This window comes from Triplophysa dalaica, chromosome 22 (assembly GCF_015846415.1).
Source record: "Triplophysa dalaica isolate WHDGS20190420 chromosome 22, ASM1584641v1, whole genome shotgun sequence".
In the NCBI taxonomy this organism is placed as follows: Eukaryota; Metazoa; Chordata; class Actinopteri; order Cypriniformes; family Nemacheilidae; genus Triplophysa; species Triplophysa dalaica.
This window is the reverse complement of record NC_079563.1, coordinates 898,711-926,073: the sequence shown is the minus strand read 5'-3', so window position 1 is coordinate 926,073 and position 27,363 is coordinate 898,711. Positions and strand designations below refer to the sequence as shown.

The following is a 27,363-nucleotide window of genomic DNA, read 5'->3' as shown; positions in this document are numbered from 1 at the left end:
CGTTTCACAATACTGTATGTAATACATTAAAGTGTTTATAAACATTAAAGTGTTTATAAAACGGAAAAGAAAACGCAAGACTTGAACGCAATTTTGAGACTTTTATTATGTGTTATTGCACGTCGGGTTCCGGAAGTGTGCTTCTTTGTTAAGAGTCAGCTGACCAATGTAAATTTCGCGGCTGCGCGTTGACGGTCAGCTGACAAATGTTTGCTCATTCAACTAGTGCGGCAGTGAAATTAAACAACTGCGCGAATTGTCTCTTTCCCTGCGCGATGAGCACTGGTACCCCCAGATCACTGCCCTCATCCGGGCAGAAATCCCTCAAAGACATCTGCCACCCGCTGTCCGCGGAGGAGTCTGCGCGGAGCTGCAGCCCCGATAGACTGAAAACCAGCAACCCAGGAGAGAAGGTAAACCCATCACCGAGAACCCTATAGTGAGACTCGAATTGGGCAACAAGGGTTCGTGCATCACTGTTGGTCATAACGGGTCCCTATGAAGGAAACCATCATAGAAATACTAATGGGTTTAAATGGGAACAATGGGAATTGTGTCCGTTTTAATGGAAACAGATAGGGTGTTGGGTATTATTGATGGGATGTTATCTGGAGGATGGGAACCAGTAGAAAACCTTTCAATTCGACTGGACTCTGCATAAATAGATGTTGTAAAGATTTTAGGTTAATTCATGGTGGTATTTGTAATGAAAACCATTAGGATTGTTTTCAACAGGTTTTGTTGAAAACTGTACATGCTGTTTGTTATGCTCAGTCTGAGTCTATAACTAGTGAAAGATTTATGATTTACTAAACTTAAAGTAGTATTTTTATTTCGACAAAATCATTTAAATTATTGAATCGATATATAAAGTATTATATTTTTCTAAATGAAAAAAGAACAATACCAGTTTGGTGATAATACTCATCAAACCTTTCAGATCATGATGTAAATATTTAAACTAAATTATTTTTTTCAATTGCTTGTAGCGATTCTAGTAGTAGCATTAATGGGTATTCCAATTATATTTTTATTGTACACAAAAATTTGTGACCTTTTTAGGAATGTAATGTGTATGTGGTAATTTAAAGCCTGTGTCAGGAAAAGCCCATTTAATTGTGAATTTCTGGGAAGTTGAACATTTCAAAAACGAGGGATTTTTTTTTTTAGGGATTTATGATATTTTAACCTCTTGAAGCTTACCCCTCATTCTAGCCTACCAATGAAAAGGATATAGTTTTACTCAAATGATTACTCTTCATGAACCCTTTGAAGTACAAGCACAGTGTTTCATTTGAAAGAAGACGCTTTTGAGCTTCATCTGTCGAGTTTCAAAATTTTTAAAATAAAAAAACTAAGTAAGAATAGAAAGGATAAAGTACAATGGAATAAAATGATGTATCACTAAATACTAATGATGATACAGTATATGCCACACATGCTATAAATGCAATGATCCCAAAGCCACAAGTCTTAAGAAGTTATGAATTAGGTTTAAAGTCAAAATAATAAAAAATGAGGTTCCTGTTAGGTTTTTTGTCTATTTCCAAAACCACCACTTACAGCCTTAGGTCACAAAATGATCTAGGGTTTAGAGAACAGTTAATATTGACAGGATCATTGACAGGATGACCACGTAAGGCTTATCTCAATCAGAGTGATAACCCCCACGCCCTTCTCACTTTGATTTTCAGAGCTCTTGATATGTTAACTGTCAGGTAAATAGCGCAAACGCGTCTCACAATATGACTTTAAATCGTGTTCCCTTGTTCCCTATGTTGTGGGCAGAAATGCCATTTGGAATCTGCCAGTCAGCTGTTAGTAGCAGGTACGCGTCAGAGGTTGTTTCACCTGTGAATGGTGCTATGAACAATAAAAAAAAAAAACACATGCTGAAGTAAGCGTCACGTACACTGTTGGAAGCGTCTTGTGTTTGCTCTGTGCTGCGGGCTGCAATTTGTGTTGTAAACAAATATGAACAAGTTTAAGGGGCATATATACTTGCACTGTGCAGATTAGACGGTCACTGGTCTGACTTAATAACTGTTGAGCTTATGCTGTATGATGGATGCGCAGCTTGCCCACGTTGTATAAAAAAGACGCGTATCTGATCAGCTCGCCTTGTATGAAGACGCGCCTCATTGTATAATTTTATTGAATATATCATCAGAATAACAATTCATTCAACCCTCACTTTATAACTGTGAAGCTTGCGTTGTACAGATGGCACATGCCTGAATTTATAAATGCACAATTTATTTGTACAAAACTGCTTTCACTGAAGACATCTTCCGATGGCAATTTGGTTGACATCACCTACTCTAGACTACGCCAACCCTAGACTACAATGAATGGCTCATGGGACTACAAGTAACTTTTTTTCTGGGTTTTACATGGACATTTCCCCTTGGATCACAGATAGGGTAATTGAAGCCCTGAGACTGGCAAGGGCAGCCTCTAAATCATCTGTACTCATCCTACTTCATCTAACTGCTGCCTTTTACACCGTTAACCACCACATCCTCCTGTTGACCTTAAAGGTTATGGGTGTCTCTGGAATGATGCTACAATGGTTCAAGTCATACCTCTCAGGTTGGTCATTTAGAGTATCCTGGAGAGGTGATGTATCTGAGTCCCAACCTCTCAATACAGGGGTGCCTCAGGACTGAGTGCTTGGACCTTTGCTCTTTTCTGTTTACATGCAATCCCTAGGTTCTGTCATTTGGAAACATGTGTTTTCCTATCACAGCTATGGGGATGATGCACAACTTCACCTGTAATTTTAGGCTGACGATCCCACTGTTTCTGCATGCATTTCAGCATGCATGACTGACATTTCGCATGAAGGACAATCATCTGCAGCTTATCCTTGCAAAAACAGAACTGCTTGTAATCCTGTCTGACCCGAAGATTCATCACAACTTCTCCATTCAACTGGCCTCATCAACCATCTCACCTTCCAGAACAGCCAAAAAACTAAGAGTGGTAGCCAATGATCAGCTAAATTTCAAGGGTCATGTTGCCAGCACCACCCGGTCCTGTAGATTAATCCTCTACAAAATTAGGAAAATGTAGACCTCTGCTGTCCAGTAATGCTACGCAAGTCCTTGTCTAGGCTCTTGTCCTGTCCAGTCTGGTCTATTGCAATGCACTGGATTTCCAGCTTTCACAACCAAACCTTTAAAGATGAACCACAAGAGTGTTCTTCAACGAACCAAAGAGAGCAGACGTCAATCCTCTCATTATTAAGTTACACTGGCTCCCTCTAGAAGCTCACATCAAATTCGAAGCTCTGCTCTTGGCCTACAAGACCACCACTGGTTCTGCACTCCCAAGTCTTCACTCGCTAATACAGACTTATCTACCCGCCAGATCCCTACACTCTGTATCTTGTAATGCCATCTCAAAAAGTTAAAAAAAGTCACTCTCATGTACCTTCTCTGGATATGTTCCACGTTTGTTCGCTACAAGATCAGCAGATTCTGTGGCCATCTTTAAGAATCGTCTGACAACACATCTCTTCAATCAGCACCTGACCGATTTGTTCTGACTTCTATCTATTTTCCACTCTTCCTATCCTTCCCAACCAATAAGAGCGTTTTGGTAGGAGGGACTTCATAGAACGAGGACTCAACAGCCTGTTTTCTGAGAATCGAGATTTACTTAGTTTGTTGTAAGGGAGTCGCAATAAAAATACATAACAAAATAAAACCAATATTAATAGCCAATATTAATCGATGTTGTGGTTATTCACATGATATTATTGTAAATAATCCAGCACTAGTATCACATTGACACTTCAGCAGTGTAGGTAAGAGCCACAAAGGTTACACTCTCTCTGCCTCGATCATTTGTATTTTTGAGTATGATTTATTGTGCCAAAAAGCACAAAATAAACAAAATCAAGATGAATCTGACTGGTACTCTAGAATCAGTCAAAAATGCGTAACCATACAATTCAAAATTAAAAAAATTATTTGCAATATTGTGTTTTTAACTGTTACAAAGGATAACATAACAGTGAAGGTTTACTTATTATGCATGGAAATTAATCAAACCATACATTAAAATCAATTCCAGTAATGTTTATGGTATCATAAAAAGTGTATTATTTGTGTACTAAACAACTGGAGCCTCACAATAGACCTGTGTTCAATTTGGTACAAGGCAAGACATTGAGCTGCTGCCTGAGTGTATTGTTTATTGTGTTTTGTATGACAAAAAAGAGCCATTTTTACTACTGTTTATTTTCTAGCCTGTTCATTTATTCTTTTTTGTAGATTTTTCTGCCATGTTAAATTTGAAGCTTCCTTTTGTGCAGCAATAGTTCAAAATTCAAATAAATTATTCTGCAATTGACTGTATTTTTATCCAATACAGTTGGATTTAGGCAGTTGTCCAAATACATCCATTATACTGTATGATCTGCTGATAGCTTTGTGATGTAACCAAGGCCCATAGTAACAAGATACACTTTCAGTCTTTAATGTTTAATGGCTTTCTTCAGGTTTGACCACAATATTACTATAAGCACATTGTTTTTTGTCTCTAACTGGATTAAATCTAAATCTTGACAAATGTTGCTGAAAACAGGTTGGCTCATTCTAATAGTGAAGGTACATGGCAATGCTTATATATATATATATATATATATATATATATATATATATATAAAATTAGGTGATCCATCCACTTGTTTTCTGGGTGTGCTGCTTTAAGAACGAGTATGGGTGAAACCTCCGGAACACCGGCAGAAGTAGTGTATTGCAGCGTTGAATAATTTATTCTGATGACAGAAAATGAGACTGTGATTTAAAGGGGTCATATGACACGGCTAAAAAGAATATTATACGTTTTTCTTTAATTGCAATGTAATGTGTTGTACACGATTTAAGGTTCAAAAAGTATGTAATTTAAAAATAAAAATAACGTTACACTCAGCGAGTCTACCGTCTCCTGCAAATGCATTTTAAATAAAACCAAAGTCTATTATCTAGTGATTATGAAGAATATTGAAAACTTTGGAATGAGTAACGTCCTGACTTTTCCTGGACACACGTATGCTGGATTGAGATTGATTGATAACCGCACCAGCGGAGGTCAGAGTTTTTAAATTATGCTATATTGGTTTGTTCCTCGCATAAAGCTATCGAAATACATGACATCGAATACAGTGCATGACAACTTTTATGGTAATTTCCTGATAGTTAGTCCTTTTTGAAGCTTTAGAGTAACATCCACAGGTATCGCAACGGGTCAGATTGAAGGGAACCAGTCAGTCCGATACCCGATCCAGCAAAAAAGACCCGTATCGGCCCCTATTCCGATCCAGAGTATCGGATCGGTGCATTCCTAGTTTAGACACTTTAATTTTTGCAATTTTACGTGTCTTATACATGCATGGGCAATTTATCACACACCAAATATACAGAAAAACAGCTATTCATTACATATGACCGAGGGCTGGGCGATATATCGCAGGATTCTTATGCTCTCAGATTCTCAATGACTTGCAGTTAAATGCCCCCACATCTGAAAGCAAGAGGGCGCTCTTGCACAGAAACTTTGAATAAGGGAAACCGAAGAAGAGCAATTAGTTCCAGGATATGCCAGTGGTCATATTCTATCTGTTCTTCAAACCTTTTCAGGTATTTTCATGATAATAAAGTTGATTTATAGTAATGATGATAGACGAGTGTTGCTTTTTCAAATACAAGTTATAAACGACTCATGTAGTGATTTTAGATCGAGCAGTACTTCCTACTGATCAAACAGCCGTACTTCACGGAAGAGCTGTGCATAAAACATCGAATCGATTTCAGAATCGATTAAGACATGTATAATTGGCCTGAATCGCAATATGTATTGCCCAGCCCTAATAGTACCCCTTTAAATGAGCAAGACCTGCTGTTCGGGGCTTCTTTTGACCATGCAAAGCTTATGTCACCTCTAAAAATAAAAATAGTGCTTCACATACAGATCTAAAGTTAAGACAGGGCTGCATCTATAATGTAGTGGACAGTATGCTGATGTAGTTTTGACGAAAGACTTGAAATACGGCAGAAAGGCGTTTGTTGACATTGAACCAGAAGATAGTCCAATCATTCACGCAAAGCGCCATGGGGTGTAGTAAACTTGTGGATAGGATGGCACTTTGCGTTGTGAGGGACCTACAAGATTCATTTGTATGTTTTTACTAAATAGACAGGGAGTGTGATTGTGCACTTACTCTCATTTTTGCAAGACAGCAAAAAAAAGGTAAAAAAAACTTGTCTTAGCACTCTGAAGCGTCTGGGCATGTGATCAGGAAAAAGCAGTCATGGTTTCCTGAATGTTGAAACTGAAAAAGTTTTTTTTAACACAAAGCATTTAGCTCATTATTATACATTCTAAAACAAAGAAATGGTCCAATACATAAATGTGACCCTGGACGACAAAACCAGTCTTATGGGTAAATTTTTCAAAATTGAGATTTACACACCACATGAAAGCTGACTAAATACACTTTCTATTGATATATAGTTTGTTATGATAGGACAATATTTGGCCGAGATATAACAATTTAAAATTCTGGAATCTGAGAATGGGAAAAATCAAAATATTGAGAAAATCGCCTTTAAAGCTTTCCAGAAGTAGTCCTTAGCAACGCATATTACTAATGATGGGAAATAAATGAAACTTACACCATTGATTAACCACAGCTTAAACTTTATACACACAAAACTTCATAAAAATAATTTTCCAGGAACATATACAATTTTACACATGACTTTTTCACATTTTCTCACATTTCTTTCATATGCTATAAATATGAATTCGAATGATCGTGTATTGCTTTTCCTCCCACCAGACTTCTTTCCTTCAGCTCAATTCCATGCTCTTTATAATGTGAAAGCAGACATGTGAGGCGATCTTCAGATCAGATCAACACAACTGATTTTCAATAACTTCTGCACACAGAATGTCTTTGTACATCCCAGCAAAGCAAATTTTAAGTATCTATAACATTTTGTCTCTAGACATTCTGTATTATCTTCCCAATGATTCGCAAAAAAATAATTTACTAGGTTTGTTTAATTATTGCTCTCATTAGCTTCAATGCTCAATCCAAACTCGCTTCCATCAGAATCCATGTTTTGAAGCGCAATCATGACGGATTGTGTACGAAATTGGCAGCCAATTAGAGACGCTATAGCAGGCCGTTGCCAATAAGAAACAGGTTTGTTTTAACACTCTTTATTGGCTTACCCTTGTAATGACATAGAAGAGAGTAGATTCATTTGAAAGCGGAATCTCTTAACTTTATGAAAACTACCCATTCAAGTTTGGTATCTATGTAGAGCGGACAGCAGCGAGTTAAGTTTGTAGGCATGTTTCTGACCATTTTTTGTTAGCGATATTAAGGGATCGACTCACAAAAATAAAGTTTTAATATATTTACGGTAGGAAATTTACAAAATATCTTCATGGAACATGATCTTTTTCTTAATATACTAATGATTTTTGGCATAAAATAAAATTTATCATTTTGACCCAAACAATGTATTTTTCGACTTTTGTCAGAAATATACCCGTGCGACTTACGACAGGTTTTGTGGTCCAGGGTCACAAATGTTTAAAAAGTATGTAGTATATAGTTTTAATCTCCACATTTGTCAAGCAAATACTTTTTGCAGCCTGCTTAAATAGTTAAACATTATCATTATTGTAAATACATAATTTTTAATCTGATAATGGCTTAAAATAGCTCTTTAAATCCTATTTTCACAAAATGATGCCAGAAAAAGATATTAGGCTAATCAAATGATTGTTTTAGGAATTATATAAATGTATTTACTGTGGTTAATGTTGCACCCAAGGAACTGATATTGCTGCCATATTATTGAATGTCACGCCATATTTATGAAGTTAGTCTGTCATTTATGAAAATAATTTTCCCACTTTCCCCACCTGGTTTTTATTGGCCTAGTTTAAACGGTAAGCAGGTTGGTATTATAGGTTGAGTTATGGTATATAAATAGACATGTTGATAATGCTTCTGGTTTATTTATCACACTGGAAATGGTACCAGGTGCAGTTTGCAATGTTATCCTGGTATTCCATACAGAATTTTGCATACATGTTTTATGTACTTAAGCTACCATAAAAGCAGTTTGTTAGTTTTATATTCTCGTTTACACTTTATATTAAGGTACACAAATTCATCATTAACTACCTGCTTATTACCATGCATATTGGTTGTATGTAAGTATGTATAAAGCACATATTAATGCCTTATTCTGGATTACCTTATTCTACATCCCTACCTAAATTTAAAAGCTACTTTATAAGCATTAATTAGGAGTTTGAGGCAAAAGTCGTAGTTAATAGTGAGAATCGGTCCCTATTCTAAAGTGTGACCATATTCTCACTTAAGAGTCCTTAAAGCTGTTTGAACACATTTTTACCGTTTAATGTGATTTATATTTAAAGGAAAGAATAGGCAATACTTTTAAGGGTGTATTTAGTCTTTATGCTTTAATCCAAAGGGTTTTATATGTGTTTATGTTTGTTACCTTGTTTGTAAATATCAACTTTTTGTTCAATTTACTAAAACATTTCTGCCTTGCACCCTAGGACCGGAGCCTGCCCAATGGTACACCAGTAGACACATCAAGCCCTGCCTCCTCTTCTTCACTATTAAACCGACTGCAGCTGGATGACGATTTGGACGGAGAGACACGTGACTTGTTTGTGACTGTAGATGACCCCAAGAAACATGTGTCCACTATGGAGACCTACATCACCTATAGAGTGTGCACAAAGGTCAGATGGCAAAATCCGTTTCAATATTATTGCTAAAATTGACAACATGGTGGTTTTATTTGTTCATTTATGTTATTCTGTTGCCGTTTCATGTTGCGTTACATTTAAAAGGTCTTTCTGTTTCCAGTATCTTCCCAATTAAAGTCAGACATTTACATTCACTTATAATAATGTCTTTGTGGTGAGGAAGGCGGGGCAGGTTGCGTGAGTGATAGTTGAAATCAGCCGTCCGCACACCGGTCCCGCATCACGGCTCCCGTCCCGGCTCCCGTCCCGCCTTCCTCACCACAGTCTTCAATACTTCCTTTTTTTTAACCCCTTCACAGATTTCAGTTGGAGATATGCCTGTGGATGTATGTTAAAGTCTGCTTTAAAACTCTGTTTCTTTGCATCTTCATCATTAAAAATATTTAAACAAACCAGTCCATACCTGGTAGAACAATTTGCGTTAATGTGTTTGGGAAGGGGAATGATAAGTGTTTGTGAGAAAATGTTTATTAGTTAGTTAATGCTTTTACTTTAATACCCATTCAAATTTTTGTTTAAAAAACGGAATAAAATTTTATTGGCAATTCAAAATAAAATGGCATAGGATGAGATTTGAGTGATAGTTTTTTGCCCCAAAAAGCGCTATTTTGCATTTTGTATCCTTTATCAAAATTAAGTGACCTGTATGAAAAGTTTAAAATGGTTTGTAGAAATGTTAAATTAACGAATATCTAATTAGTAATTGATAAATAACATTCATCAAGCTTTTGTGTAGCTGATGTGTCAGTTGTTTGTAGACTATATATATAGCTATATATGTATAGCATTTGAGTGCTAATTGTCATACTGACACAGTGACAAATCAGAGCCAAAATAATACACTGAGAGGCCATGACATTAATCTTTGATGAAACAAAGCTTTTGCAATTTTAAAGATGTGAAATTCCTTTAATTTACATTTACACTCATATCTATGCATTTGGCAGATGCTTTTGTCCAAAGACTTCACATATATATATTTTATCAGTACTGTATGTCCTCCTGGAAATGTTCTTCTTAATGATAAGTTTTAATGACGATCAACTAAGTGATTTGCTGGATGATCAAAACATTGTTCTGTTCGTTTAATCATCTCAACCAGGCTGACAAACTGAGTCATATGTCCGGTGGGTCCTCAGACTCTTGTATCAAAGGTGCCTCTCATACTGCTTTGGTTTGATGTTAATGTACGCAAATAAGAGCTGCTTTTAACTACGACTTACATTACATTAAAATTATACATTTTGTCATCATCTGTATTCATGTTGACATTGAAAAGTCGTTTTGTGATCCATTTTGGTTTTCGCTGTTATTTTGGTTTAATATGAATAGTTTAAACTGTAAATTATTGGTGCAAAATATATCGTACCATAATAAAGATTTGGTCATTTCTTTACTATTTGCCTGCTTTTGCTCTTGCTTGATCTGCAGACCACCAGAACAGAGTTTGACTTTCCAGAGTATTCGGTAAGGCGACGGTATCAGGACTTCGACTGGCTAAGAAACAGGCTAGAGGACAGTCAACCCACCCACCTTATTCCAGTAGGTAGAGGAAGACTCTTTACAGCACTGTTCTTACAATCACTGCTTGAAGCTGCAGTATTAGATGCTTTGAGATTTTACCACATTTGGTACAGTTACAGTATCAAAATTCTTAAACCTGTTAAGCTCGGAGCAAGTTATTTTTGCTGCCATAACTGAAATTATAGGTAAAAACCCTACAGTTTATGCTGTAATAATGGCAGGAGATTTGTCTTTTTACTGTATAAATTCTACTTCTAATTCTACTCATTCTTGTAATCATTTAGCCCCTACCGGAAAAGTTTGTTATGAAGGGAGTTGTGGACCGGTTTTCAGAGGAGTTTGTGGAGACCAGAAGGAAGGCACTAGACAAGTTCCTCAAACGTGTAGCAGACCATCCGGTCCTGTCTTTCAATGAACACTTCAATGCATTTCTCTCAGCAAAGGTGCTTTTATATTCTTACACACCATTAGAAAATTAAAAAAGGGCCATTTTATACCTTAAGGGGCTAGTTCACCTGAAAATTAACAGTTACTCATCCAAATATTGTGTTCGGACCAAACGCGAATGGTGCGTTAAGTGCGAGTGATTTACATGTTAAGTCAATGCAAAGACGTGAAAGACCTACTTGCGGCACGAATTGTGCGAATAACGCGAATATTCGCTCGAATTGAGCATTCGCGCGAGGTAAAAAATTGGAACTTTGGCGAAATCGCGCTGCGAATCAGGAGCTTGCTCTAGCAGTGAGGTGATTATGATGTTGCGAGCGGAGGCAGAAATCATTATTGCTGTGTATGGATACCTGGAGCTGTATGATGCATCTTACTTTTATCAAACAGAAATAAAAAGGATCTTGCTTGGAAGAAAGTGAGTGAGGAGGTCGGACAATCTGGCAAGTTGTCAAAAACGATCTTTACACAACTTGAGCAATATATATTTACGAGACTGGAGCCGCCTGGCAGAAGCCCCTCCCATGAGGCGAATTCGCGTCTGTAGTGAAGTGAATTTGATGCACGAATGAAGCTAATTTGACGTACGAATGAAGCGAGTAAAGTCAAAATGTTCTAACTAGCGCAAATGATTTTTTTGTGCTTTTTCATGCCATAGTTGCGCTACAGGGGACACTAGTTTATCATCACTTATACCACTGGGCTGTTGAATGCTTTAATGTGATTGGTTGACAAATGTTCTATTGGTATGCATTAACTTTCAGTTAAATGCACACCTGTGGGGCTGTGTCCACAGAGGCACATTTACAAGGCTGAAAACGCCCGCTGCAGGCGCAGCGTTCTGCCCAAAGTTGAGCTTTTTTCAACACAGGGCGCCCGGTCGAACGCCGTCGCTGCTCGTGGGACAAACACATAGAACCAGCGCTGAGCGGAAAAAAATGTGAACTGGTAGCTTTTTTTAAAGCGCGGCGTTACTGTTGAAAACCATTGAAAAAAGCACGCCGGCCACAGGTGTAAATGCCTCTGTGGACACACGGCTTATGAAGGTGTTGCAGGTCTGCTGACCGCATTACAGTTCTATATCACTTTGCCAACAACAAACAGATTATAGTGTAGCCTACAGGTCATCTCCGCACACGGCTCCCGGCTCTTGATCTGACATTTATAATTTCAAACTTTTATTTTTACGGAAACGTGTGCAGTTTCGTTCCAATAAACAAAGCATTTCAAAAACACGAAATACATATACTGAAATCGAATAAATAAAATAACTAAATGGAAAAATAAAATGCATTAATAAACACCGATAGCCATCTGGTTCATTTTTCTTGTAATGCTGCTTATAACTGATAGCAAATTTAATTTATAGACCTACTCTTTCAAAAGTTTGCGTGATTTTTTTTTTTTATTATTATTATTTTTACTGCTGAAGATGAATAATTTATTATTCAATTCAATTCAATTCAAGTTTATTTATATAGCGCTTTTCACAATGTGCATTGTTCCAAAGCAGCTTTACAGGAGCAAACAGGAAAAAAAGAAAAACACAAAGGTAAAAAACAGGACAGTGCATGGTGTTTATAGAACAAGCAAGATAAACACAAGCCAACACTGCCCTGCGCTATTATCACTAGCTTTTCTGTCACATTACCGCAAACGGGCAGGTGTGCGGGCGATTTCGCTCGCTCTCTCACTCACACACACAGACACACCACACGGCTCAAGCTGCTGAGTCCATTCGGTCTAACGGAAATGAGATGTGCAAGAAAGTTGTCCTAGCATCAACAGCATTTTAAAGACGAAACAATTAAAAACATTGAAATTAAACATTTGAACAATTTCCTGTGCATTGGTTTCAGGTGGTATAAGCAGAATGATTGACTCTGGTCCGTTCAATAAATCATTTGGAGCTAGCTGTGTGATTTCTCATTCCTTTAACTTTATTCAACAAATAATATTGGCCTGATTCCAAGCTTACCTGCAAGTTTAAATTCATGCAGGGACACTAAAGAGTTTGTCATTGCCATGTTTGCTGTATAGTTACGGTACATGGGACAGGGTCATGCTAGCTCTTTGGTTTATACATTTCCATTTATGTTTTTTGTATAATATCTTGTTTGACTCTCATTGAAAACAAATCCTGTAATGTAAATGTTTAGGGCTGTGTAATTTCTCAGCGTTTTACTATGGCAATGTGTTGGAATGCAAATGCTGGAAAATTGATTTATCAAACCCTTACTAGCCGTTTATGACCCTCGGATTGAGATCCAGATGTTTCTATGATCTGCAGTGTATTAGTGTATGAGAAGGAAAACCTGTTTCAGAAACCATATTTTCGGGAAGCGTTTTCTTGCATGTGGTTGGTGTAATATACTTGTTTTTTAGGACTTGAATAAACGTCTGGGCCTGGCTCTGCTGACTAAAATGGGGGAATCGGTGAAATATGTGACAGGTGGTTATAAACTGAGGGGGCGGCCGATGGAGTTTGCAGCTATGGGCGATTATCTGGACGTATTCACACAGAAGCTGGGCACCATTGATAGGATAGCACAGAGAATTATCAAGGAGCAATCAGGTAAAGTTTATGCATGTAAAAATTGTGGAAAAAAATACATTTTACGATTCATGTTATGTAGGAGAATCATAGACTGGTTTAAAGCACTTAGATTTGGTGTCTTGAAAGGTTGATCAATTATCATAAAAATATCTAAATATGAATTAGAATTTTTCGTTTTGGAGTTTTGTTAGTTTAACTGGTTTTGGACTGATGCTCCTATAGAGTACCTAATGGAACTGAGGGAATACAGTCCCGTCTACACCTCCTGGACATCTTTTGAGGAGGACCTTCATGAACCTCTGGAAGGTGTGGCTGGGTGTGTGTCGAACTGCACCAGCGCACTGGATGAACTCACTGAGGACATGAGCGAAGACTTCCTACCTGTGCTTAAAGAATATGTCCTCTACATTGAGTCTATGAAGGTGAGCTTATACGCACACGCACACATGCTCACACACACACACAGATTTGAGGAAACATTCGTATGCAATTTTAACAGAAAATGACCCTCTCACAAGTTGTGTCGCAACAAGATATCAGCAAATTTAGCAAGACACAACAGACAGTTGCTAGCAGTGTTAGCAGTGATACAGGATAGCAGTCTCCTTACTACAAGATCTCGTCTGTTAATTTGAAACTATTCACGAAACTCTATAGACACTTTTGTTGTACATCTAAAAAACTGACGATTATGATAGGCTTTACTTCTTCACTGTGACATAACAACATTTAAAGATATAAAGATAAACAGTTGTTGACAATTTTTTGGGCATTTAGTTGTCAGTGGTCATAATTATTTTCCCTCCAAGGGCTGTTGCAGTACTGTCAGAGACTTCCAAGCAAGAATATATGTACTGAAACAAGTCTTGATAGGTTCCATATTTGTGTTATGGCTACATTGCAATGTTGAACAAATGTGTTTGGTCTTAAAAGGACAGAAGGCATTGAGCATGGTAAAATCAAGGCTTGTAACAGGTTATGTAGAGTAAAAATTATATGTTTGCATGTTTTACAAAGCTCTAATAACATCAGGTGCTTCCTAACCACAGTTTTTTTCTCAATTACTCAGAATGTTCTTAAAAAACGAGATCAGGTCCAAGCTGAATATGAAACGAAACTGGAGGCAGTTGTGTTCAGAGAGGACAAAAAGACACCGGTAAGTTACATGTTACTTGCTCTCACATAACGCAGACGTCTTACTGCGCGTTCACACCGCGGCCGTCGAGAGTGTCAAAAATTGCTTTGGCCGACCTGCCAACAACGCTGTTGAAAGATTCCTGGACACTCTAGGGCTCTGACATAGACCAAAGTTTACAGGGCTGCACTCTCTGCAATTCTCTCAAGCGATGGACTTTTTCGTTCCGATTGGTTGCCGCCAAACCTCCTCATAGCTCAGTATCATAAAGTTCACATTGACAATTAATTACTTCCGGCTACTTTGACGCTCTCGACGGCGACGGTGTGATGGACAGTTAGAATTGTTTTCCTCAAATCTAATGCCCAGAAGCAACTTCAATGATAACTCTTTATAACACATTAATTGAATGAACTTCTAAAAATGTTATGTTGTGAATTCTTTCCATCTTGGAGGAGCATCAAGTAGACTGTACTAAGTCATGGAAAGTAACTGGGAATACTTTTTTTGAGTGACACACTGGCTTCATTCTTGCGTTAAAAGGTGAAATGTGTAACTTCCGCGCTGCTAGTGGCACCAAACTGAATTTCAAAAATAATTCATATTTTCATTTAGCATTTTCAACCATCATTTAGACCTGTCGGAAGCTTTTTACGCTTCACCCAACTTCAATTTCTTTTGCATATCACAGTTCTTCCTGGTCATCAAAAAATTAGGATAATACAACAATATGAAAACATACCTTTTATAATATTTTAAATCAAATTCTTGCCGGATCGCTGATAAATTTTCTTCATGACCCAGCAATTTTTTTATATTATGTTCTTTACAGTTTAAGGAGTAGCTTGCATAAAGAATTGTGAAAAAAGTCTACGATTTTAATATGCAAGATTGTATTTGTTACATATTCAAATATTTAGGGTCAGTTTCCTGAACAGGGCTTAAGACTGACCCAGACTAACTAAACTGTTAGAGGTTTCTTGATCGAAAACAACTTACACTGACATATCTTAAAATATATCATAGCCATTGTTTTATCTCGAGATGCACACCAGTTTTGTGTTTTGTAAGTTTTTTCTTTTTAAACGACTTAAATATCCAAATTTATAAACCGCCCCTTAGTGTCCTATCATCCTTCAAATTTCCATTTATAATGAATTTTTAATGTTATTAAGTTGTCATAGTGTTTAGGCCGAGCGTCACACGCAGAAACCGTAAAACAAATCTCATCCCATTCAGTTTAAGTCTTTTGTATGCGCTTCATTACATAAAGAGTTGTTTAACTCAAAACGCCTTTAAATTAGCAACAAAGATGATCAAAATCGATGCCCAACACTTAAACGGATTGATATATAAAAGTTGTTTTATTTTTCGGTGACATTTGATTATTAAAATAGCATAAAATGCCTAAAAACAGAAACGGCTAGCTAGGTTAGCTGAGTACCTTAAAAATCCACAGATATGGCTGATAGTTAATACTGTAATTGCACTTTTACCAACAAGCAGATGTAATGAGACCTTTTTACCGGTTTAGTCACATCACTTTCGACATATACCCTTTTCCTGGCCCTGAGTTTTTATCATTATCATGTATCTGAGCAGATAAGTTAATAACCAAAACACACAAATAAACGCCTCTTTCACTTTGTCATAGGGCCGTAACAGTATCTGTCTTGCAGGTGCCTACTGATGTGGAGAAATGTCAGGATCGTGTGGAGTGCTTCAATGCCGACCTGAAGGCTGACTGGGACCGCTGGCAGAACAACAAACGACAAGACTTCAGACAGCTGTTGACAGGCATGGCCGACAAAAACATCCAGTACTATGAGAAGGTAAGAGACCGAGAACTGGAGTAAAGATTAAGCAGAACGAGAAAGTCCTAATCTCTTTATTTAGCTGATCCTAGCTTTGAATATCCATTTGTCGTTTGTATATAAAGAACCTTGGATGCTTAGCTGGGGTGGCTGGGGTGTCTTGAAATAGCTCAGATGCGGTGGAGAGAAATTCTCTCAAATTTTAGTTCTGCTGTTATGCCAAACACTGACACAGCGCTGCAAAATTCCATACACTTCTGCCAAGTGGGAGAACCCAGCAAGCAGAAAACCAGGTGCTGTTTTTTGTTGAAGTTGTAATTCACCCAAAAATGGAATTTGTGACCGAGTTCCCTCCCATCACTGGGTCTCAGCTTTAATGCTACACTGACGTGTGCTACACTGACGTGTGCTACACTGACGTGTGCTACACTGACGTGTGCTTCACTAATGTGCGTGCATTTGAATGAAAATTTCTTAATTTAAACATCCTAAGTGCACACAAACCCAGCAAATGTCAAAAGAACAGTAATAATAATGGCCAACGAAAAACAATAGAACATATCACAAGTGCTTTGGCCTTAAAATTAAGACATTTTATGTTGCAAGGGACCTTATTATTTTTTTATAATATAGGGTAACACCTTGGAAACCCGCATTTAGAATGAATTATAAAGGGATTTTTAAATGAGCAATGTGGAGATTTTAGCGGCATCTAGTGGTGAGGTTCACTCCCCCTCCTGTTCGAAGCACTATGGCAACTGAAAAAGTTCAAACATGTCCGCACGTCATTTTTTTCTCTTTAGGGCTACTGTAGAAATAACATGGCAAATTCCATGCAAGTACAGTATGTAGATAGTAATAACTCCTAAGTTAATAAAAACATAACTGTTTATTATGGAAGGTCTTTATACACCTCTTAAGACATATTTATGTATATAACATTGCATTTCTTTCAATAAATCCTCCAAAAAATTACACACTGGAAACTAAATGCATTGTAATAGATTGTATTATCTGTAATATTGTGTTTTTTAAACCTAATATTGTGTAGAAACCGAAAGGTTTTGATGTTCAATTAAAGAGCCTGCACTTTATTCCGGTAGAGCGGTTCCTTTAGTGGTTATGTGGGTAGGGTGATCTGTTCCTCTGCTTTTGTCTCTCTTGCTGTTCTAGACAATGCATAGTTGTTTCTTGAACCTGGAAACGGAAACAATTTACAGTTACTTTGTCTAGGTTAAACCAGAGGTGTTATTTGTTTTTGCATTTTACTTTCTACATTTTACCATAAAATGTTTGTTGCAGTGATGGAAAATGTGTCCCAATACCAACTGTTCTCATAGGAAATACGTCCCCTGTGCACTATGTAGCACCACAAAATATGTGCAATCAGGAACGTATTGCTACAGTTTTGAGACCCAAAAATCCACTGGGCGCTTAAGAGAAGCACTGAATTGATCTTCTAGAGAATGCATGTCTGAGTCACGATTTACCTCTGAAACGATTTTATTAGTGCTGTCAATCGAATAAAAAAGCGCATCTGATTAATCACACATTTTTTCCGTGATTAATCGCACATCACTTTAATGTTTCAAAACATACTTTCACATTCTAATAATAATTTCACATTTAATTAATGTAGAAACAACAGATTTCTTTAACAGCATCATTTTATGAATGAAAGCCGACATTCTGATGATAGTACTGCAACTGATATCTCTGTTAAATTTATTCTTTTTTAATTTGGTTTAGCATTAATTATAGCCATTCAACAGTATAATTGAGAGCTATCATGTCTTACAAGAAGGAAATATTTAGAAATTGAAGTTCTCAAAAACTTTAGTGTTTAATGCTAAATTCTTTCCTGTAGCCCATGGGATTGCACATTCCTAAGTATAAAAGTATAGGGTAATGCAATGTAAGTCGCTTTAGATAAAAGCGTCTGCCCAATGCGTAAATGTAAATTCTAAATTAAATATTGCCAGCGGCAATTTAAAATCTTGTCACTGTGAGCAGGCAGTACAGCCTGTCCGGGTAAGCGATGGGAACTTCGGCTCTTTTCTGCGAACCGGGTCTTTCAGACATTTTGTTTCAACCGGTTCACCGAATCTTTTACACCCTGATGTAATGATGTCAATCAGGCTCAGCACAAAATGTATGAATCGTCACTCTTAACTTCTGTCAGTTGACAAATCATCATCATGATGACACGCTTCTTACAGTTTTGCAACTAAAGCACCCAAATACAGACACGGTGATGTGCAGCAAACTATGATATTTCTTTATTAAGTCTCATAGACATAAAGTACATAATTATTCTTCATCAGCATTTTACAGAAACTATATGATCCGTCTACAATCCAATACGATTTATTTGTTATTATATAAATTTACGTTTTGCCAGATTGCTCCATAATATTGACGTGCTCTGTTCACATGAGCTCGTAGCATTAGTTATCCACACTGTTTGGTTGCCTCAAGGTGAATCACGCATGATCAGTCACTATCCAGCTCATCGGTTCTCAATCGAATGTGTCCGAAGGAAACGGCTCTCGGTTCAGTATATACAGCCCAGTATCATCTACTCGTGCTCATAAGTTCACTCTTCACACACTTCGTTTCAGTACTGTGACTAACTGAATAATAAAATGGTTTATTTCGAGTCCGATGTGCTCAAATACGTCAAAATTGTTAATATTAAACAATAAACATACACAACATACGACGTCTGATTAAATATACCCCAATTTGGTGTTGTTAACATACTGCTGTTGGAAATTGTTATACTGGTTTGCAATATGTAACTGATGCTAAATAGTTTTGTGGTGCTGCAAAGAGTGTATAGAAATATGCATTTCCTATGAGACAAGGTTTCACATGCATGATATTTAATTGCTGTCATAGAAGATATTACCTTTAACAGTACTTTAAGCAGTCAAAGACCACACTATTTTATAAAGCCTTTTGTATACTTTCATTTGGCACTTAACTTCAAATTTAACCTATTTTGCCCCCATGTACTTTAAATACTTTAAAGTTTCTACAAGATGTGTCTTTGAAGTTGTTAAAACAAATTACAAATGAAATTTAGCTGTAAAAGCGTATGCATTGTTTTGGAAGAACAGGGCTTTAATAATGACGTTCTGGTTGGCCTTCTTTCCCACAGTGCCTTGCAGCGTGGGAGTCCCTGATTCCGTTGTTACAAGACAAACAGGAAACAAAAGGTGAAACGAACTGAGCATGTATTTCAATCTCTTCTCTCTGCAAATGCTGAGGTTGAGAAGTCATGACCATGCCCTTGGACATTTACCACGTTAAATGGCATTTACCAAGGATGGGACGCTACTGGGGTGGACAAGCTACAAGAATTCCATTTTGTAAAATGTTGCTATTTGTGAAATCCCACCCACCTCTCGTTCTGACTGTCTGTGGAAGGACAATATATAATTTTTTTTCTCCACCCCAGGCTGGAACAGCAGAATCACGGTTCTGGGAACTCTAAACTGTTTGCAGCCTGGAGAGGAACACTAGAGATCGGGAAAGTCTTTGGCATCAACAAATTTGTTGTTTTCAGCAAAATGTTTGCCAATAATCCTTTTGTAAATGCTTGTTTCAATGCTGCCTGTTTCAATGGAACAAAATGTCAGTGTTTTTTTCTTATAATTGTTGAAGATTGTGCAGAAGGTTTGCCAACATTCCTCTTGCCAAAGATGTAAAACTGAAGTTCAAAGTTTCAACATCTGCTTCTTTCTGATGAATCCTCGGACATATGCTATATGCACAAGTTACTTCTGCATTTCTTGGGAAGAACCCTCTGCAGTTTCCGGTTGGAAGACCAAAGAGAAGATAGTTCAATTTAGCGGTTGCTTTACACCGCGGCATACTGTCGTGGTATATAGAAAGGCTGTTCAACCGTATCTGAAATGATACTTTCATAAGCTTACATGTCGTTATAACATTCAAATTCAGTAGAATGCCACTTCTATACAATATACCACTGCGGCATGCCGCAATCTACAGAATCTGCTTAATTTAACTATTTTCTCAGATTCCAATTTGTTTCTGCAGTTTCCAGTTGGGGATACTTAAAGCAGAGGGTACTTGCGTTAAACGTGGAAGTCACACGTGAATAGAGCACATTGGAATCACACTTGCCTAAACTGGCAGCTCCCTTATTACATTCTGAATTAAGGTCACGGAGTTGAAATGAATGATGTTTGCTAGATATACTTGACCTCATTAAATATTTATGATAAAATGTGTATTGTAATGGTTTGTACAGTACTTGTCTTATTGGGACTAGTGTGATTTGGTTTATTGGGAAATTGTATTGTCAACAGAAACTCAGGGGGGATTGATCAAAACTAATGTTTAAATGCAAAATTAGAGATATTTATGGTAAATGTTACTTGAAAGCGTTTGATATAGAATGTATGTTGACCTCTACTGGCATATTAAAACATTTATATTTTAGTGTTTAGTTTAAAACAAATCTTAATTTATTCATCCTAATTCCGATCTTTTAGGATTGTCTCATTGGAGCGTAAGAAAAATGCGGAATGTCCAAGCTGACCTTTTCTGAAAGTGAGGACTGCAAAATTACTTGACAGCAGTCCATAAAAGTTATTTGCATAGAAGGTAGTTTGATCTTTATAAAAACAATTATAGGTAAAGATATGGAAGATATTGGACATTACATCTGTGCATTATTTTTACATTACACAATCTTTAATGTACATGACAATATACAGTAGATGAATATAAACATGGACCAAAAATGCATTAAAATAAAATTGTACATTCTTTGACTCAATCGAATTTAAAATGGACAAAGTACCTGACAAACAAAAACGCTTAAAATGTAAAACATACAAATAGAGCATTTACTTAATTGTGCCTTTCAGCTGCCATCTGTGTGCAGCCCAAGACCCACTTTCACTGAATGAAAAAGAGCAAACTGAACATTCAGCAAAAATTCATTATAAATATTTTGTGTTAAAGATAACAATAAGTAAACAATAATTGTATTTTCTATTATATTATTTGCCAAACCAAACAAGGGTCATTCTTTTCATTTTCTTGAATTCTGTATATTAGTTAAAGATAAACACTATTTTGTAATTTTTGGAGACTTTTCCAATCAATATAAATTATGTCCAGTTTAATAGACTAGGAAGAAAGTAGGCTATTATTTCTTGGCTTGTGGTGTGTTCCATAGAACTAGGTTAACTGCAGAGCACAGATTGGAAATGTGATGCCACGTTGTGGTAGATCTGGTCTTGTTTCCTTTTTTTCTTAAAACAATATGTGACCCAGTCTGTAAAGACCAGGTTTAAGTCTCAATATCTAATTATGAGATAGTGAGCATCAAAGTTTGATTTCAACTATTAATTTCATTATACAACGTCAATATTATTTTTATTATTTCAATATTAAAGATATCAAGGTTATATTTTCGCAGAAATGTTCTCTAGATGATGTAGAAGCCAGTAAATCACAATAAAGACTTGCATTTCAGATTGGGTCACAAATGGTACCATTTCAGAAAAGAGGAACACATCTTTACAATAGCATATTAAGTCTTTATTTGACTTTTCAATGGATAACAAGTTTTATTTACTGAAGTCATGTTGGCTTTAAGTTTCGTCTGTTTTCAAATTGCATATTGCTCTAACATTTTATTTGATGTATTTATTTTACTAAGTCATATATATCACGTTTTGTTGTGATGCATGTTCTTCTGTATAAAATGTAAAATACTGTTTATATTTAAACTAATTAAATTGAGTTTACAAATGTGTTGACAGAAACTTTGCAGCAAATAAGTGCTCCATGCCATTATTATTTTTTTGTACTATTTAGCCCTGGTTTCACAGACTAAAATTAATTTTGAGCTGTTTTATTTGAAAATAATTGGCCCGGACGTATCTTTAAAATATATCAATGCCATTGTTTTGTTTCAAGATGGACATCAGTAATGTAAAAAAAGCAATTTAAATAGCCTAAATTAATTTGGGCTGATGCGAGAATTGCCCCCTATACTGAAGTGTTACCAAATGCTTTATTACACGGCGCTCTGGAATTATTTATTGTGATTGGCCAGTTGCGACATTCCAAGGGTTGTTGTAACAACCGCTCAAAACTAATAACGCTCAGCAACCCGGATGCTGCAAATCATTTTGACAGGTGCAGTTATTAAAATTAAATGTGAATATGTCTTTTAATCCCATATATGACATTTTATTTACAAATTATTAAACCAAATTGAATGTTTGTGACATTTAAACGTCGTTTCTTTCCTTCAAACCAAAAGTCCTTAACAGCTTTTCCTCGCGGAAGGTCTCAAAACAATTCAGATTCACATTTCATGTCCAGTTATTTTCCCGTGTGGCAAGTAGCGGTGTAATAAGCAGCATAATGAACAAGCAGCCGGCTATCGCGAAATAAGCCCCTTCAGTGTGCTACAAAACCCTCCGCTTCGCTTCAACTGGCTGCCACATTATCCTTAATGCATAGTCAGCCGTGGATTAGGCTATCCCTTATTTATTTTATAACTTGTTTCCTAGAATTTTTATTAAACCCATGTATGAAACATTGCTTATTTAAATATTGAACGGAGTTGTGTAAAGATTGTCTGGTTCTCGCCATGAATATTGCCAAAGATGCTGAAATGGCATTGAGAATGAATAAAACAAACACATGTATTAAAATATTTTTGCTTATTAAATGTGAAATGTTATTTCAAAATATTTTTTTGCAACACAAATCTCAACAACAACTTGCAAAAGCTTGGTGTGTATTAAGTGAATGAATAAAGTTATGCACACTTTTCACACTTTTTTTTTTTTGTTCGTAATGAAAGAAACAAATGTCAACACAATTAAAGTTTTACTCCAGACTTCTAATTTAAATGATTTTTAGACATTCAGGCACATGCCTTCATATATAAAAGCTTTAAAGATCATGAAAAACATGCTGGAGATCAATTTATCATCTACTATTCACAGAAAATGTGAATTTATTACATTTCTTTTGAACAGGGGGTCAACTGTTGCAACACACACCAGATACTAGAACAACTGTTTTATAAATCCAATATACACAATAAATACAATTCAGTTTATTACAATAAAGTATATTGTGTCAGCAAATTTTAGCAGTAAATCACAAACATTTTGTCAACAGATTGTTTCGTTACTTGTTAAACAAAGTGCAACAAACAGTACTATATTCTTGTAAACAACTCTTCTTTCTTTGCCTGAATACATTAACTCGCATTAAGTCCATAGCATGAAAAAAACATTATTTAAAAATATAATCTGTGGATCTCAAATTCCTCACTCAAAATGTACACTTAGTAAACTATTATAGATAACTAGAAATATGTATACTGCTATAAAAATAACAAACACTAATAAATATCGTGATTTTAAATAGTTTTGGCCTGTTTTAATGCTTGTTTTGTTTTTAAATGATGGGCCCTGCGCCCTGGTGTAGAAACTCTGTGTGTTAATAATGGCCTCTCTCACTCGCTCTCTGAACGAAAGTGTGTGTGAGAAAAAGAGAAAGCATGATATGTTTCATATAGAACCATGGTATAATTATATGATAATTGTGGGGAAGTGAAAACAAACAAGACTGATAAAATGACGCCTCTTAAAACTTTCAAATTATAGAACAGGGAAGTAGTCATATTTGGACGGGTAAAAACTAGGTTAACCTTTAGTCTCTTTATTTTACGTCTAAGTAAGACATATTCTTACAGCGTATGTCTACAAAAAATAAGACGAAACTATGATACATGTCATAATTGCATGTACTTTTCTGAGGATTTTAGTTCCCTTGAATTCTCTCGTATCCGCTGTGTCTTGCTGAGCGACAACCTACAATGCTTTGCCAAAACCAAAAGGGTTAATTTTATATATATATAACGATTTCAGTGATATTTGAAACAATTTCAAAGGACTCACCTGATGGGTATCATAGAAAGCACAGTGAATGTGCTGGACAGTATGAAGACAAACCCAGGGAAGGTGTCCAGTGTGCTCTGATAGATCTTAGTATAGATGGGTGTGGTGACTAAGCTTGAAACTTTGAAAGACAACTGGAGCATGACAAAGGTAAAGCCTATAGGAGAAAAGGAAAACGTACATCAATAAAATACCATCGTATTCTGTTTTCTACTACTTGAACACTCTCCTGCTGTTTGTTATTTTATCTTTTTCATGAATTGAACAGCACAATCCTGCTCTTAGAGGGTCAGTTTTCTGCAGAGTTAAGCTCCAATCCCATTTAAACACTCCTGAACCAGCTGATCAAAGTCTTACAAAGCCGTAGAAACTTTCAGGCAGGTGCGTTGAGGCAGGTTGCAGCTGTAGGACAGTGGCCCTCCAGGACCAAGTTTGGATACCCCTGCCCTGAAGGGACCTGCCGACCCACTTAGTGTTCAAAAGTATAACATCTTTTTACCAATATGTTTATACTGAAAATACGTATTTACTTTATGTAGGTATTTGTACTTTTGTGTTGCACACTGTTTTCCTTTTGAACATTCCCTACTCTTGCTGTGCCTTTAGTGTTTGGCTTACAGTGCTTAAACAGTGCCATCAATTTATACTGGCACCCTTGATATGAGCTATGAAGGCTGTGAAGAAATGTCTGTGTGACTTTGCAATCCACCACTTCCAGCAGATACTTTCTTCCACACTTTACTTTTAACCCACAAAATGCTTAGGTCATTTTCAAACTAGCATTGGGTCAAAAAGGGATAAACCCAGCCGTTGGGTTAAATTAACCTAGAACATTTTTACATTTGCCCCAACAATGGGTTAAAACAACTTATTTTAATTTGACAATCCAATGATTGGATTCATCTCTTTTTGATGCAACACTGGGTAAAAAGTAGAGTGTGGATAAAAGTATCTGTGTGTTCTATTGAGTTTTATAGTGTATGAGACAATAACACGAGAAGTGCTACGTGATAAGATAAATACCTGCTGGAGGAGGCAGTAATAAAGAAAGAGTTTTTCCCCTTTAAACATGTTTCTGTCAATTGTTCTTGGAAATTAGTTTTTAGACTTTTTTTATGGTCTCCACCCTCAAGCACGTTCACATCTTTTTCAGTTCTCTGTTTTTGTTAGATGTTCCACGTGATTTCCTCAGCATGAACTTCTGGCTTCACTGCACAGCAACATAAATTGAGCTAACTGGTTTAGGTGTAAGAAAAATCCATATTAACAACCCAACTTTGGCAATGTCAAATGCAGACACCCACTCTTTTAGTTAGGATGATTTGATCTACTATTGACAGAATGAAAAGTTAAGACCTACCATATGAAATTCCCTTGACTTGTTTGGAGAGTAGAGAGCGAATGGTGGGCATTGGAATCAGAGCAAACAGTGTGAGAGAGCGAGCTACAAAGGAAAAAGTAATACTTTAGGATCAAAGTATAGAGGAAATTAAGTACTAATAAAGTCATTTATACTGTGAAGAGGATTCCTAAATCATGCCAATTCTTTTAGATCTTAAACTGAGATTTTGGTGTGCTTCTGTTATTCGTGTGACTATATTTGAATGATAAATCTGTATTTACAGAAAATAACTTGAATAAAATCATTCAACAAAATATATAATTAATTATTCCCAGAATGTTAGAACGCAATAAACAGATTAGCATGGAGCAAATTACAAAAAAATGTTTTGATGTAGTTCTTACCCAAAAAGTACATTGGAGTTGTGGTCACATATGCCATGAAGTAAATCCCAGATGCAAATGACACCATCCCGATCATGATCATACTCTCATCTCTAAGAGAACATCTAGTAAACACCTTTACACCAATAAAGCTGGTAATGAAGAGGATGGACCCAACCGCGTTTCCATAACCCACCATTGTCGCACCCCAGTTCAGCGGGTCTTTCAGGACATACGCCGCAAGCATCTCCACCCCCCCGGCCACTGCTATATCATACAAAATCCCACCCACAAAAAGCAAAACTATATTTATCGTATTGCGGGCATCTTGATTTATGATCCCGACATTCTCGCGTCTTTCCTGTTCGTCTCCAAGCGCTGTGAGATGACCAACCCGCAGAATGAAAATGGCATAGACCAGACATAAAAAGTAAAGAAGCACGCTCAATCCAGACAAAAGTACTCCGTGTTTTAGATCAACAGTATAAAGATTAAATAAGTGTCCAGAAGCTAAGCTGCCAATGAAACCAGCGATTCCAAACACCAGCTCGGTTCTCATGATGTGCAAAGAGCGTTTTTCTTCACTTGTGCGTAAAGACACCAGCGCCATCACACCTGCCCAGTATGATGCGAACCCACCACAGAGCCCATGAATCACAGGCACAGCGAACAACACCTTAAGAGGCCATTCCAGTACAATATCCAACAGAAGTAAAGCTCTGGAAACAAAGTATCCAACTAGAGGGACCATAATCGGCACTTTTCTGTAACCTCTGTCTCCAACCTTTGCCAAAATGAGCGCAGGCACAATAGTTATGAATTTGTTGATCATATTGAAGGTCATGTAGAAGTTGGTGATGGATTTCTGCTCGCTGTCTGGGTCTGTTGAGTTGGTGGTACATCGCTCTTTGACAACCATTTGGAGAGCGGTGTCAAAAAACGAGCTGGCCACTTGGGCACAGAAGACTAAGGGCACAATATGTTCAGAACAGGACATCACGAAAACAATTAAAATCACCAAACCAAATCAAAAAGTCAACAAAGCCTTATTCCTCCCTGTCGCCAGCCCAGATTAAATGAAGTGCTTGGGTGAAGTCAGTCGTGTCATTCTGGTATGGGGAAGTTACACATTGAAGTACTGTCAGTGGTTATTCATGTTTCGGACACGCACACACGAAGCCCAAACACGCCTAGCAGTTTCTGATTGGTTAGAAAGGTTCCTGTAAGTAATACATCGAACGTGTCCTAGAAAATAGTAAAGACGGTAAGAAACGGAAAGTGAAAGCAAGTCTTTCAGGAAAGACCAGTTTAATGCTAATCTGCAGACATTTTTAAGAAGACAAACTGGAAAAGGAGACACAA

At 36.8% G+C, this 27,363-nt stretch overlaps 2 protein-coding genes across 4 annotated transcripts; one reads left to right on the top strand and one right to left on the bottom strand.

The window, feature by feature from the left end:
* The first annotated feature begins 169 nt into the window (after positions 1-169).
* On the top strand, positions 170-20,566 carry snx30 (sorting nexin family member 30). Its single transcript, XM_056736925.1, has 10 exons — positions 170-413; positions 8,617-8,805; positions 10,264-10,374; positions 10,641-10,799; positions 13,189-13,378; positions 13,583-13,782; positions 14,430-14,516; positions 16,175-16,327; positions 19,473-19,530; positions 19,773-20,566. Exons 1-10 carry the CDS (start codon positions 207-209, stop codon positions 19,835-19,837), a joined length of 1,419 nt encoding a protein of 472 aa, XP_056592903.1. The 5' UTR covers positions 170-206; the 3' UTR covers positions 19,838-20,566.
* Positions 16,808-27,235, bottom strand: LOC130411916 (thymic stromal cotransporter homolog). 3 transcript variants are annotated; one of them, XM_056736928.1, is made up of 4 exons: positions 26,023-27,235; positions 25,637-25,720; positions 24,277-24,433; positions 16,808-17,506 (listed from the first exon to the last, which is right to left on the bottom strand). In XM_056736928.1, the coding sequence occupies exons 1-4, from the start codon at positions 26,996-26,998 to the stop codon at positions 17,479-17,481; spliced, it is 1,245 nt and encodes a 414-aa protein (XP_056592906.1). In that variant the 5' UTR covers positions 26,999-27,235; the 3' UTR covers positions 16,808-17,478. The 3 variants fall into 3 exon arrangements, with proteins under 3 accessions (XP_056592906.1, XP_056592905.1, XP_056592904.1); XM_056736927.1 differs by lacking the exon at positions 16,808-17,506 and adding an exon at positions 23,187-24,197; XM_056736926.1 differs by lacking the exon at positions 16,808-17,506 and adding an exon at positions 23,187-24,189.
* Between the last annotated feature and the right edge of the window lie 128 nt (positions 27,236-27,363).